This window comes from Tenrec ecaudatus, chromosome 17 (genome assembly GCF_050624435.1).
Source record: "Tenrec ecaudatus isolate mTenEca1 chromosome 17, mTenEca1.hap1, whole genome shotgun sequence".
NCBI classification, from domain to species: domain Eukaryota; kingdom Metazoa; phylum Chordata; class Mammalia; order Afrosoricida; family Tenrecidae; genus Tenrec; species Tenrec ecaudatus.
The window spans coordinates 52,710,430-52,725,305 of NC_134546.1; the positions used below are offsets into that span (position 1 = coordinate 52,710,430).

A 14,876-nucleotide genomic window follows, 5' to 3' on the forward strand; every position below is an offset into this window, starting at 1 on the left:
CCCTGGCACAGAGGCGCTAGGCAGAGGTGGGGCTTTGCCCGTTCTCTCTCTGCGTCCTTCAGATGGAGCTCCGAGCCCTCACCATAGCCAGTTTGGACTTGGGCTTCAGTCTCAGGTCTGTGGCTGAGGGAGGCAACCCTAGACCCACCCCTCCACTGCCCGGTCCACCCCTTCTCCGTGACATTGCTGCCACCTTCCTCCAGACAGCCTGCCTGCTCCCCCTTTTCCTCAATGCTGGGGGCAGCCACATCCCATCTCAGGCCTCCCAGGAGCTGGACACCCGCTTGCCTCCTCTGCTGCCCTGGGCCCAGGACATCCTCCTGGGCATGTCCTGCCCACCTTCTAGGACAACCCCCCTGCCCTCCCCCACCAGTTACCTCCCACTGGACCACACAATCACCTAGTAGACATCCCCTGGAAACAGCCTGACCGAGGCAGACAGAAGGACCAGGCATGGATCTTGTGTTTCTAACAAGCTCCCGGGTGTGTCCCTTGATAGCAGGGACCTGTGGGAGTGGGTCTCAGCCTTAGCTGCTCCTTGGAAGCACCTGGGAAACTTTTTAAAAAAAATTCAAGGTTTTTAAAAAAATGGTAGGAAAAATGACATTACCTTTTCATTCCTCTACCCTACCCCCACCCCCTACCCACAAGACCTTTGTGAGCTCCCCTCCCTGGCTGGGGCCTGGGTGTCTGGCTATTTAGTTTGTCACTGCCCAACTTTTTATTATTTAATTTACTCTCATCATACCCGCCCCCCCCCCCGCCCAACAGTTGTATGGGCATATGCCCCACATCATACGGTTTGATAGTTCCCTCACACCGAAAATGGTGTGCGATCATTGCCACAATCAGTCAGGATGTTTTCTCGATCTTGCCTTCATTGCTGCTGGCATCAGCCTCCCTACCTCTCCCTACCCCCCTGTCTCCTCTGCCTTATGTCCAAGGGACCATTTTTTAATCCCATGGTTCTAGAACATAGCCGGCCTGGAGAACTCCTGGCTTCTGTTCAGAAAGCCACCTTCTCCCCTCCCCCAAACCTCCCTGCCAACAGTCACTGTGTCCCTGGAGGCCATCTGTCCTTGGCAGGTGGCCTTCCCTTGGTCAGCTTCCAGCTGACTTTGGAGAGGCTTTGGATGCACCCAGGGCTGTGGAAACCCCTGCGGTACCTGTCCTTGTGGGACCAGGGGGGCTGGTGAGCCCCACCACCACTGAAGGGCCTTCACAGCCCAGCTCCTGGGCCCCGTCTTTCTGGTGCCCACTGAACCCCAAGTCCCACCAAGGCCAAATCAAGGTCAACCGTGACCAGCCCCTAATTGCCACCTCTAGCTTCTTCCCCATAACTAGCCTGGTTAGATTTTGCTACCAGCAGTCACAACAATCATCACCGTCTTACACTGCAACTTAGAGCGACTTCTCATCCCGTGGAGGCAGACCTCCCGTTTGGAGGGAACTGAATGCGCAGAGAAGCCCTGGTAGTGTAGAGGTTACATGTTGGGCTGTGATCTGGAAGGTCAGCAGTTCAAAACCACCAGCCAATTCTAGGGAGGAAGATGGGGCTTTCTGCTCCCGTAAAGATGTACAGCCTCCAGAACTCACAGGGACATCCCTACCCTGTCCTGTAGGGTCGCTAGGAGTCAGCATGGGCCCCATGGCTGTGAGTTTGGTTTGACTTTTGGGGGGAATGCATAGAAACAGTGGTCCTGGAAGAGCCCCCTCAGCTGGTTCCGCTCCCTCCTCCCTGAGATCCTGCTCTCTTAAGTGGAAAGAGTATTCCCTGCAGGATGAGCCCCACTCGCACCCAAAGCACAAGATACGGGGATGCACGGATGCCCGGGCTCTTCCCTGCCCACTGACCGTGCAGGTCAGGGACATGACACACCACACCACCCTCAGCCCCAGGCAAAGGGCCCTCAAGCCGCCTTTGCTGTTTTTAACTGCCAGAAGGTGCCAGGTTCTCATTTCAAATGACAATCAAACCACATCAGTTCTGGAAACCTCAGACACACCTACCTGGTGTTGATGTGGAGGTAGAGTCTGGTCTCCTTAGGGAACTTAAGACGTCCCCGCTGGAAGCCGCTGGAGGTGGGGGCCGAGCAGAGTGAAGGGCCAAGAAGGGAGAACAGCACTATCACCCCCTTCCCCAAGGATGTGGCGCAGCAGCTGGGGGCTAGGCGCAAACTCGGGGTTAGAGGTGTGAGAGCTTAAGCCAAGCGGAAGGGGTGGCAGAGCCGTCACGCTGGGGGGGGGGCAGGGGGACTGGATGTGACAGGCGAGATGAATCAGCAGACAGCGGAGGTCAGCAGAGTAATAATAGCCAAAGACATTTTCAGCAGACCAGTCCCCTACAAACGGAGGTCCTTGCTGCATTTTCATTCCGACCTGAGTCACTCCTTCATTGCACCAAAGCTAATGGACAGGTTAGCTCCTCCATTCGATTTTGTCTAGAATATGCGAGAATCAGTCAGCGGCTGAGAGCTTCCTGTGGACAGCAGTCTCCAGACTTCTCTGGGCCTCTGTCAAGGCCAGGGGCAAGGCTGTCCATCACGACATGGGCTGGCGCCTTCTTGGGCCTCCCTTCCTGCCCCACTGGACAAGGGAGCCCAGCACCTGTCATCAGTAGCCTCCTCATGGGCTTTCCCTCCACTGACCCTGGTTTCTCACCTCCCTCCAAGGTATCTGACCACATCACAGAGCCCTCTCTGCGAGTTGGGGCGCCTGAGTCAGCAAGCTAAATCGCAAAGCAGCAAATCACGTTGTAGCCTACGTATCTGTCTCCTCCGCAGGTGGGGGGCTTACTGTTGTTGTGGGGGGCTTCTGACCCCTCATGACCACAGGGGTGATAGAACAAAACACCGCCCAGTCTACTGCTGTCTCTACAGCCATTTCCGCGTTGGAGCCACTGGGTCGATTCTTCTGTTGAAGGTCTTCCTCATTTGGGGGGGCGGGGGTCCTCTCCTTTACTAAGCTGGATGCCCCTCTCCGAGCGCTGATGCCCCTCAGAACGTGTCCAAGGAACGTGAAAGGTTGGGACATGCACTACAATATTGTGGGTGATTTATCTGAAACTCAGACCTAACTGGAGTTCTGTCTTTTGCCTGGCCACCCTGCTAAGTGCTACCAAGCTTCACTCTGGGGTCCAGCTTGTGTGGGGGGAATCCATGTGAGCCCAGAAAAAATAAGGAGAGGTCGTTCGGGAATGGGGCCACCGTGGTGCCGCCAGAGCTCCCTAAATGAGGATGTGTGCCAAAGCGAACACTGGAATACTTTGGGCGTGATGCGGTAGCCCTGCAAGGGTGCCCCCTCTGTCCAGACCTCATGTTCCTGAAGGGGCCTGATGGCTCGGCGTTAAGTGATGGGGGACTAACCACAAAGCTGCTTCAAGGAAGGAAGAGGAGGCTGTCTGCTCCCAGAAATTTGTAGCCTTGGGAACACTGTGTAGCATCGCTCTGAGTTAGAATATGCATGATGGCAGCGAGCGGATAATTTAATAATATTTTACTGTATGCTACGATATATGATGTGTGAATGACAGTATATTGTCATCACAGTTCATGCAACTCCTCACAATCCATCCATACATCCATTGTGTCAAGCACATCTGTCCATTCATTGCCCTCATCATTCTCAAAACATTTGCTCTCCACCTAAGCCCCTGGCATCAGCTCATCATTTTCCCCTTCCTGCCCCCTCCCCCCTCCCTCATAAACCATTGATAATTTATAATGTATTATTTCATCATATCTTGCCCTGTCCAATGTCTCCCCTCACCCGCTCTTCTGTTGTTCTTCTCCCAGGGAGGAGGTCACATGTAGATCCTTGTAATCGGTTCCCCATTTCCAACCCACCCTCCCTTCACCCTCCCGGTATCACCACTCGCACCACTGGTCCTGAAGGGATCATCTTCCCTGGATTCCCTGTGTTTCCAGTTCCTATCTGTACCAGTGTACATCCTCTGGTCTAGCCAGATTTGTAAGGTAGAATTGGGATCATGATAGTGGGGAGGAGGAAGCATTTAGGAACTAGAGGAAAGTTGTATGTTTCATCATTGCTACATCACACCCTGACTGGCTCGTCTCCTCCCTGAGGTCCTTCTGTAAGGGGATGTCCAGTGGCCTACAAATGGGCTTTGGGTCTCCACTCCGCACTCCCCACCTCATTCACTATGATATGATTTTTTTGTTCTGATGATGCCTGATACCTGATCCCTTCAACACGTCGTGATCACTCACTTCTTCTATGTGGGCTTTGTTGCTTCTGAGCTAAATGGCCGCTTTTTTTTTACCTCCAAGCCTTTAAGACCCCAGACACTATATCGTTTGATAGCCGGGCACCGTCAGCTTTCTTCACCACATTTACTTATTCACCGCTTTGTCTTCAGCGGTTGTGTCAGGAAGGTGAGCATCATAGAATGCCAATTTAATAGAAGAAAGTATTTTTGCATTGAGGGAGTACTTGAGTGGAGGCCCAATGTCCATCTGCTACCTTAATACTAAACCTATACATATATGCACATATATCTATTTCCACATCCTCATATATAAATATATTTCATATGTATATGCCTTTATTTAGACCTCTATAAATGCCCTTTGCCTCCTATCTCTTTTCTCTATTTCCTTTGACTTTCCTCTTGTCCCACTATCATTCTCCGCTGGGTTTCAGTAATTCATCTTGGTTACATTACCCTTGATCACACCCTACCAGGCCTCCAACACCCTCCTCACCACTGATTTGGATCACTTGTTGTTCCCTTGTCCCTGGGTTTGTTAACACCACTACCTTTCCCCCACCTCCCCCTGTCCCATGTCCTCCCGGAACTGTCGGCCCCATTGTTTTCTCCTTCAGATTGTTCATCCAGCCTATTTCATTTAGTCAGACCTGCGGAGATAATAACATGCACAAAAACAAGACAGAGCAAAGCCAAGCAACGATATACAACAAAACAACAACGACAAACCACTGACCAAAAAAACACAACAAGAAAGAAAAGCTTGTAGTTTGTTCAAGGACTGTTTGTTGGCCTTTAGGAGTGTTTTTCAGTCCAGTCTGTTGGGGCACCACGCCCTGGCCCGAAAGCCCACCTTCGGCATTCCCTGGGGACCTTGCCACTCCATTCCCTTGCTGTTCTGTTGCACCCCCTTAGTGTTTTGCCTCAGTGTGGCAGGATCAGATTGGACACAATTCCCACACTGTGTCTCCAGCGTTGTCCCTTGTAGGGCTATGGGTCAGTGAGGGACGTCGTGTCTCAGTGGGGCTGGCCATGTGGTCCTCTCTGTGGACTGGCTGCTCTGAGAGGGAACATCGTCCTCAAGGCCTGGTGGGCCAGGACCACAGTTCATTTTTACGTAGCCCTCACTACACAGCTAGACTTTCTACTGACCTTTGTCATCTTTTTGCTTAACAGTAGTCTTTGGGATGCTTTCATACCCATTTTAAGGATGAGACAGAAGGTGCTAGGAGTTGCCCAAGTCAGAACACAGGCCCAGCACCATCTCCCTCTCTTCAGTGGTTTGCGCTGTCGAGAGTATTCACTGCAGAGCATATGCTGGTTCAAGTCTCTTCGTGTGCTTTTCAGGGACACGACTGCACTATTCAGGGACGTCGGTTGCACGCTTCCATTTGCACAACCAACCATTCTCATGTTCCTTTTGCAGGTTGCTCCTCCCTGAATTAACATTAAATCACGACTCAACCCCCCCCCCACTCCCAAAGTTTCTGTCTGATCCTCTGAGTAGCTGATATCAGTTCGATTCCACACGCAGAGAAGAACGCAAGCACACTGCCATTAAGTTGAAGCCGGCTCGTAGCACCCCTCTCCGGCAGAGCGGAGCTGCCCCTGTGAGTTTCTGAGACTGTCACTCTTTCTGGGAGTAGAAAGCCTGTCGTTCTCCCAAGGAGTAGCTGGTGGGTTTGAACTGTAGACCTTGTGGACTGCAGCTTGGCACTCTGCCACTGTGCCAGCAGTGTGTTCCTATCTCTTAAAAGAACACAGTGCTCAAGGCAGACACTCTACTAGTCAAGCCAAACTTTGGTTGGGTTTTGAGACGAGGCCAGGGGCTGGTGTGCTTTATAGTTTAATGAACACCTCAGCATAGTCATTTCAGGACTTTGCCCAGACACCACGGCTGTAGAATATCTGGCGTCCATGAGAATTTGGAACTTTGTTTTACAATCCCCCCATCCCTTTTAATCAGGACTCCTTAGGACTATCTCTTAATGAGAGAGAGCTGCTCTTTAGGATCATACTGAGTGGGCTCTTGATTAAGATTGTGTTTCCCCGTGAAGCATAGAGCTGAGAAGACTGGTTCTGAGTGGTTTGAAAACAGAGCTTGAACCGTGGTCAGGATCTCTACCTCCTCACTTGTCATCTCTTTCCACTCTCAGTCCCTCCTCTCTCCATTTTTGTCCCCATAGGTCTAACTGGCTGAAGCCGTGCTGTGGGAAGAGAGCAGCCGTGTGGCAGGTATTTTTGCTCAGTGCAAGTCTCAACAGTTTCCTGGTAGCCTGTGTAATATTGGTGGTGATTCTCCTGACTCTGGAACTTCTAATAGATATGAAGCTTCTCCAGTGTGAGTAGCAAGAGAGATCCCTGTGCCAATACCTATGATGTCAATATTCAATGTGCGTTTGCAGCCCTCAGGGGTCCCCAACCGACTGATCGTGATTTAGGTGGGTGGAGTGGGGGGGAATCTTAAAGTCTTAGCCCCAGTTCAATGTCACGGCCGCGCCCCTGGCCCCTGTGGCTCATGGGGTTAACCACTGGGACGGAAATGCATCTGGCAGCTTCTCGTTCTGCCACTGCCACCATCGATCGTGTTGCCCCTCTCCACCCAGTGTGGAGTTCTCTTTCCAAGATCGGAAACTGATGAGAGACACCCCCCCCCATAAAAAAAAACCTGTTGGGGACCCCTGAGTGTGTTTTTGATTGTTCCATGATGAATTTTCCAGGTGGGAATTTTTTCCTTTCTGTTGTTTCAAGAGCTCCCGTTTGGGATTTTGGCATCACCGGGATGGCAGTCACTGCGATGGCTAATGTCATCGATAGCTTCGTCGAGACTTCAGTTAGTGACCAGATTCAGACGCGGCATGCTTGTGCTAGAAGGGCTTTTGGCCTTAATGACAGCCTGCTGAGATGGGCGAGACTGGCACCAACCCGTCGTACAGAGAAGGCAGTTCAGACTCGGAGAAGATGTGTGACACTCCTAAGTCAGAGTGGTTGGTCGGAGCTCGCTTGGTTGGAGCTGGGCCTTTAAGCCACCACGTCATCTACGAGCTTGACCAGTGTCCTCTCCACCACAGCACTTCTTGGAGTTCCAGTAGCTTCTCCTGTTGGGAGCCTCTCTGCCCTTCTGGTTGTCCAGAGACAACGTGGCTGTCGAAGTGGAAAGCCAGCTTCCTCCCTGCACCTTGCAGACACCTGGCACCTTGTGTGCGAAGCAGAGAAAGACCAAAGGTCTTGACTCCTGGCTTTGGATGAGTGAGCGATGTCTGAGTAGAGTTCCTGGTTCTCCAGGGTCACCTGACCCAGAAGGTAGATGCGTCCAAGTGCAATGAGAGGACGAACGTTACAGCAATTGGGCCCAATAAGATTTCCTCCCTGGCCAATGGCATCGTGGCAGCCTGGAGATCCAGCCATGCCACACCCAGGTAGTTTCGTGGGGCTTGTTTCATTTTTGTCAAACGCCCCCAGCGCCTATTCTGGATCCTCTGTCCTGAGTCCCACCAGCCCCCGCTGCTCTCTGCGAGGATGACAGTGAGCACAGAAGGGCTATTGTCTGACAAGCCTAGTTGGGTTTATGCAGCTGGGTCCCAGTGAAAGTACCTTCCAGCATAAAGTGGCCGGGCTGGATTTACACTCAACCTGTCTTCAATTAAACCGTGCTGTGTACTTTCCCTCCCTCTCATCTGTCCTGTCTGCTTTTTATGAGATGTAACCATGACGGAGTCTCCCTTCCCCTGTGGCTGGTTGCACGTGGGGCTTTCGGCTGCTCAAGATTGTGACGAGGCATCGCATGGAGCTGAGAGCCCAACAGACGCCGGAGTTTTGCTTCAAATTAAGTATCCAGGAGATTGATTTTGGTGGGAGATCCAATAGCAGCTCATAAAAGGCATCTTAAATTCCATAAAGCTCACAATCAAAGATTTATGGCTCTTCTAAAGCCAACCGTCAAAGGCCCAGGAATTCATTTGAGAAATAATGGGGAGAGATTTTATGTTTCCAGAATCATCTTGAGGTCCTTTCAGAGTCACGCCGCCCTCGGTCTCCTGGTTCCCACTGGTATTCACGGGCCCTGCCTGGCCAGCAGCTTCCGAGGCTCATCTGCTAGGGGTCACGGTGGCCCAAAGCCAGGGCACCTCCACGTCTCCCCCCTGGAGCCCGGTGCTGTAGCCTTCCTCCCAAGTCTCATGGTCAGCAGGATCTGAGCTTTACACACCCAAAGGCTGAAGGATCCCAGAGGCTGTGGTTAGTTTCTTGAGCACCCGCCCTTGCACCCAAAGATGCCTGCCTCCCCTGATGGTGTGTGTGTGTGTGTGTGTGTGTGTGTGTGTAGCATCAGCTGCTAACCCAAAGTTGGGAGGTTTGAGTCCATTTAGGTGCACCACGGAAGAAAGGCCTGGCGATCTGCTTCTGAAAACCACCCAGCTGAGCAGTCTCCACTCGGACATGCTTGGGGCCCTCACGCGTCGGAGCCCACTTTGTTGCTCTTGCTTTTCCTGGGAGCTTCCCCTCTGCCCACCAGCTCTCCATCAGAGCTCACCCGGCCCTTGTCCTGGGCCCTGCTTTCTGCCTCTCTCCCGGTGAGCGGTGCCAGGGACAGGGTCCTGGGTTTTAACAAGAGCCTTCAAGAGATAGGGCCTTGAGGGGGACAGAGGGTGCTCTCGGGGACTGACGGCTCCCCAAACCCCCTTACCACACATGCCATCCGCATCTGGAGGGCCAGGGAGCGCAGCTGGGAAGTCCCCCAGAGTGCCAGTCTGCTGCCCGGCCATGGCCACAAACCAGCTCCCTCCTTGGGTCCTTGAAGGAGCCCTCTCCCAATACCCTGCCTGCCACTACGAGGAGAGGAGTCAAACCCCGCTTTCCCAGAGCTGGGGTTCACCAGTGCTCAGTGCCACAGGGTGAGCCAACAAGATCCCCAGGCCTGGGCCAAAACCCCTCCCTCCCCTTCTCGGAGGGCCCAGGTGCCCGGCCTGGAGTGTGGCTGCTGCCCAAGCGCAACAAGGCACACGAGGTGGGCAGGACTTGAGAGGCAGCCCCCTGGGTATGGAGGGGGACGGAACAGCCTTGGGCCGCAAGCCTCCCACCACCTCCACCACCACTCCACTGGAAGCTGCCGTAGCCGTTCTCTGAACCAACTGTGCTTGCTAAGGGCCTGAGCTCCCAGCTGCGAAGCCCTGCTCCCGAACACAGACGTGTTCTCAGGAGAGACCAGTCCCTGGAGAAGGACATCGCGTGTGGTCAAATCAGGGCGCAGTGACACAGAGGAAGCCCCTGGACAAGATGAATGGACACGGCGGCTGCAATAGATGGGTCTGAGAGTGTTGTGGGACGGCGCCGGCCAGGCGGCTGGGCAGCATCCCCGCCCCCACTGTGCGCCAGGGTGGCCCCCCCGCAACCACCCCAACCACCAACATGGCTTTCATTATTGTGTCTGTTGCAGTTTCCAGCGCGTTTCAGTTTGCCGGCGTCATCCACTGGATCAGCCTGACCATCTTGTCCGTGTTCTTCTCTGAGGTAGGTGGACACGGACGGGGCAGCTCCCGGCCTGGGGAAACCAACCTCTGCTTTCCTAAACCTTCCCTGGGGCCGGGCCTTTGCTCTGTGCCAGGCGCTAGCGCGTGGGCACGCACAGGAGCCAGAGCAGGGAACCTCTGCAGGTGAGCAGGTGACCGGTGGGTGTGGAGGAGACTTTCGCAATGATGGGACTGAGCTTGGCAGAGTGGAGGGAGAGTAAGGGGTCCGTGTGGCCAGTAGAGGGCAGCAAGAGGCGAGGCTGAAGGCCAGGGCAGCCTGGAAGTGGGGAGAGAAGACGGGGCACTGGGGTTGGAATCCCAAGTCCACTGTCTCCTGACCCTCCAGGCTGAGGTACCCAGAAAGCAGAGAGGACCAGGTCCCAGGTGTCCTGGCCAGTGGACATGACCCGTGTCCAGCAGTGAGTGTGAGGTCTGGATAGGCCGAGAGATATTCTCCACTCTCCCTGCTGTAAGCAGAGGTACAGACGCTTGGGGCAGTGGCATCAGGGAGCCACGTCCACCCTTCAGTCTGGCCGCTGAAGACCGAGTCTTTGTGTACTGTGCTCTCACGCGTGGGGTTGGCTTGCGCTCTGTGGCGCCGGCTGTTAGAACCGCAGCTGCATGTGGTGAGTGTGTGCCGGTGGGAGTGAGTGACACGCCCAGGCCGTCACAGGGACACGGTGGCCTGCACATCAGGGGCCACAGGCTGAGGTGGGGCCCCTGGAAGGACCCTAGACAGAAGGGTTTCCTGCGAAGGCCTATCCTTCCTACCAGCCGAGCAAGAGAGGCTGGGTAGCACAGAACATGATTTCCACTGGCTGCCAGTCGAAAGGTTAGTGGTTTGAACCCACCCAAGGTATTAAGGAGAAGGCCTGGTGCACTGGAGATTGGACGCAGACACACCCTGAGTTAGGGATCGGCTAGACAGGCGTTAACAGCAGCAATAGTAATAAAGTACCCTGACCATGGCCCCCCATCCCTCACCTCCTCCTGTTCCCACAGGCACACACTTCCCATGCGGCACCGCTGGGTGGGGGCATGTCAGGGTGGTTCCGCAGGCACCGGAAGCTGGAAGTGAGTAGGTTAGAGTCTGCGGAAGGACTTACTGTGGGGACCAGGCGCTTTGGGTCCCAGCACACAGAGGGGCCTGCAGGGAGGCAGGAGTCATGGCCTCCCCTTGGGAGCCAGCTCTGGCCCCATCTCCATCTCCCCTTAAATATCAGGAGGCAAGGTTGGCCTCAGCCCTCAGCATCCCGAGCCTAGGTGTGCACTGTGGTGGGACTGGGCAGCAGGCATTCCAAACCTGGAAATTCTCTTCCCGAGGCCTGGTTCTTGCAGCCCGGGGGCACATCCCCACCTGGCCCTCTCTTACCTTGCCCAGAACAACTTCCTGAGGCCACCACCCTGGAGGTGCCTCAGCCCCACCCACCCAAACCAGAGAGCCTGCTCCAGCTGACCATCTCAAGGCCCCTCCCGTGCACTGGGGGACCCTCCCGCAGATGCGCGGGCAGAGGCCAGATGTCCCCGTGATGCAGGCCCTGGAAAATGCATCGTGTGTGTGATTGCCAACAAAAATGTTTAATCAGTTGCTGCGGTTCTTCCCATCCGCCCTGCTCCCCGCTTTGGTTTTATTGGCTTTTGCAGAATTTATTACCCAGCGTTAATTCGGCATCCCCTTCTTGTCACTGCCGGAGATGAGCCACCTGAAGCAGACAAGCCCCTGTGCCCAGCCTCAGAACCCACCACCCCCACACCTCGGCCCCCATTTGGGGCTTTCCGAGGGCCAGTGTGTGTGTGTGTGTGTGTGTGTGTGTGTGTGTGTGTGTGTGTTGGGGGAACAACTGGGTCAGTGCTAGCCGGGGAGAATGGCTGGTCCCTTCTCCGTGGAACTTACCAGAGGTGGCGTGGGCAGGTGAGTCCCCCTCCCCTAGCACACCCTGCCCAGCCAGAGTGGAGGTGGGGTATACAGTGAACCAGTGGTCAGGCAACTCCCCTCCCCCTTCCCCCCTCCCCCAGTGAAGGCCAGTCCCTGTGGCCGCCCAGGGGAGCTGAGTGCCAGCACCTCCCAGAGGCGGCAGCCCTGCGTGTCGGCCTGGTAGACGAGTTTCAGAGCACTGTGTGGGGCCCCGGTCCCCACTACGTCTTCCTTCAATGTGGTCAAGCACCTAACCATTTGTGCCACTCAGGGACCCTGGAAGTGTCCGCGGCCTGGCCCACAGAAAAGAACTGCAGGGACTGGTTACATGGCCCACGGTGGTCCAAACGGCCCAGGGCTCTGGATGCCTGGTCCTCTCTGTCTGCTTGGAGGCCGGTGTGTTCTCCCACCCATGAAACTAGGGGAGAGGCCACCCCTCTGTGCCACAGGCCCCTCTCTCCTCTTCTGGGCATAAATGAAAGGACCCAGCACTGCGGCCTTGGGTCACGGAACCCAGTTTGGTGGACAAGTAGGTGTGATGTTGTAGTCACGGTCCAGGATGGCTGGCCCTGCTGCCCTTCCAATTTTTACCCCTTGCACCCAGGTGGTGCCGTGGGTTGCTGGGCTCCCAGGTGGCTCTTCAAACCCACACGTGCTCCACAGGAGGCAGAGGAGGCCGACTCAGTGCAGGGTGGTGGAGTCTGGTTGGTCTCAGATCTGCCGCAGGACAACGCTGGAAGAAAGGTGGGGAGGTTGTCCTGAGTGTTGGGAGACAGGCCTGGTGCAGATTTCTGCCCAGGGCCTGCAGGAACGACTGTTGCGACCAGATGCAGTCCTTGCCCCCGCTCCTTTGTCCACTCAAAGCTCTGAGGGCTGCCCCTGGAAGGTCACAAGCTATGGTCCGTGTGGCCCAGAGGACAGAGCGAGGCCTGCAGCAGGGAGGGATGAGGCTGGCTTGGGCCCCCTCTGGGGACATCTGTTCACATAGGCCGCACTGTTCGGTGAGACAGATGCTTCTCAGGGAGGGGTGGGACAGCCCTCTGGGGACAGGCTGCACGGCTGAAAGCGGTGCCCTTGAGGGCTCCTTGGCCCTGCTGTCGTGGGTCAGGCGGGGTCACCGTACATCCCCGTGACCCCACAGCACGAGAGAAGCAGAGCCTGGGGAATTCAGACAGAGAATTGTGCAACTGGGTTTCGAAAGCCCAGCCCACCAGGCCTGAGAGCAGGCCCTGCAGCCAACCGGCAGCCGCCCATTCCCTTTTCTGAGGTGGCACAAGGACTTGGGCCTCTGGGCCAAGCACAGGCCACTGTGGCAGAGCTGTGGGGTCCCAGTCCCTCTCCAGGGACAGGAAAGCTGAGCCTTCTGGAGACAGCCTTGGGGCTGATGGTTTGTTGGCTTGTTCCCCACAATCCGATTTGCTTACTTTTCCATCGAGAACACCCGGGAGAAGGGCGGCCTCCCACGTGTCCTGGTCGCAAAGGCCTGAGCGGGGAGGTTGCTTCATAGCCTGGCACCAGTAGCCTTTCCCCCAGTGACTCGGACTGGTTTAGGCCTGCGGCCTGGAGGCGTTGACTTTCATCCTGTGCTTTGGGCACAAACCGAAACACTCTTTGACCTAAACAGAAGCTCTGTTTCACTGGGCCGTAAACACGCTGCATTTGAAGAAGAGCCTTGGGCCCCCATGCGTCTAGCCACCGGTGCTGGTTTGGTAACCCTGCTGGGGAGAAACGGCCCCAAGCTCCAGAGAGCAGAGGGCTCCAGGCTCTGTAACCTCAGCCAGTTAAAGCCGCTGCCTCTCCCAGCAGGAGCCTCTCAGACTTGCCCCTGGGCTCTGCCAGCATAGGAGCCTGGCCCCTGGAGGAAGAGGTTACCCATTTCTGCACACATACCCCATAAAAAAACCACATACAAACATCCTACGCAGTTGATTCTAACGCCTAGTAACCCTGTAGGATGGAGTGGAACTGACCTGTCGCGTTTCCAAAGCTGTAAGTTTTTTTTTTTAATTTAACACATCATTTTCCTGGGGGCTCTTACAGCGCTTAGAACCGTCCGTGTGGCACCTGTATTGAGCACATTTGTACAGAGGTTGCCGTCATTGCCTAGACAGACGCGTTCTCCCCCAGGAGGGCTCGTGGGTCCGAACTGCTGATCTTTGGGTTGGCAGCCACGTGCTTAACCACGGCACCACCAGGGTTCCTTGGGAGGAGGTGGCCAAGGCCGCCACCAAACCAAACAGAGCCAGGGCCTCATTCATATTCCCTACCTCTCTGTGCCTCGGGCCACCCTTTGGCCACCTTGTGTGAGGGGGATCCTCTGGTTTCCCAGGCGTGTCTTCTGCGTCACCTCTGGGTGGGCTCAGCCGAGGGGGTTAACTGTGGACTCCGCTCTCACTGGGGTTGGAAAGAGGTTTCCCTCCCTTTCCCTTTCCAGTGTTCTGGGAGGGGTAGGAAATCGGAACTCTGGACCGCCCCAGCCCTGGCTGAGAAACGACCCCACCCCCACCCCATCTCTCAAAGCATTGTCATTTCCCCTCTGACCTGACGGGCTCACCAAGGGCTTTGGGGTTCTGAAGACTCAGCAAGAGTGAAAACTGGGCAAGATCGCAGCACAGGATGCAGGGTTTGTGGCTGGTGAAGCGACGTTCACACAGAAGCCACCGCTTCAGTGTCCTGCTCAGGGTCATGTAGGTCATGCACCTTGATTGTGCAACCTCTAAAACACATGCATCACCCAGAGGGAAAACCTGTCCTCCGGAGCCAGCTTCTCCCAGCCCCCATCCCCCACCCCAGGCTCTGCCTTTTGTCTCTGCTGAGTTCACATACTCTGGACCTGTCATCTAAATGCGATCGTAACGTGACTGCTTGGGACCGGCTTTCTCAGCTGGCACCAGGTTTACAGGTGTGCTGAGGTGTAGCGTGCGTCGCGGGCCGCGTTCTCTCTGTGGCTGCAGCACATTCCATGGTGTGGATACAGCACAAAGGCTTGGTCTGAAGGCCTTTTGGTCTCGTCACTGCCCTGGCCTGGGGCAGACCTCCAGGGACTCCATGCTCCACTTGCCCCAGAACCCCTCAGCTGGATGGCCATGGTGTTTTTGCAGGTAGTCGTTTGTGGAAAGCACTGTTACCGCCGCGGAAGGCCATGTAGATGCAGAAGGGGACTCGGCTCACAGCGTAGAGACAGCCATTGATTATGGCAGCTTCCCGGAAGCAATTTCCTCTTTAA

The 14,876-nt window shown here is 55.4% G+C and overlaps 1 protein-coding gene across 1 annotated transcript in view; it reads left to right on the forward strand.

Moving 5' to 3' along the window:
* Positions 1–14,876, forward strand: part of TMEM266 (transmembrane protein 266) — a 79,327-nt gene that overhangs the window by 18,892 nt on the left and 45,559 nt on the right. Inside the window, exons 3-4 of the mRNA XM_075535250.1 lie at positions 6,415–6,569; positions 9,663–9,736. Coding sequence (XP_075391365.1) covers positions 6,415–6,569; positions 9,663–9,736 — 229 coding nt within the window. The remainder of the gene's footprint in view (positions 1–6,414; positions 6,570–9,662; positions 9,737–14,876) is intronic.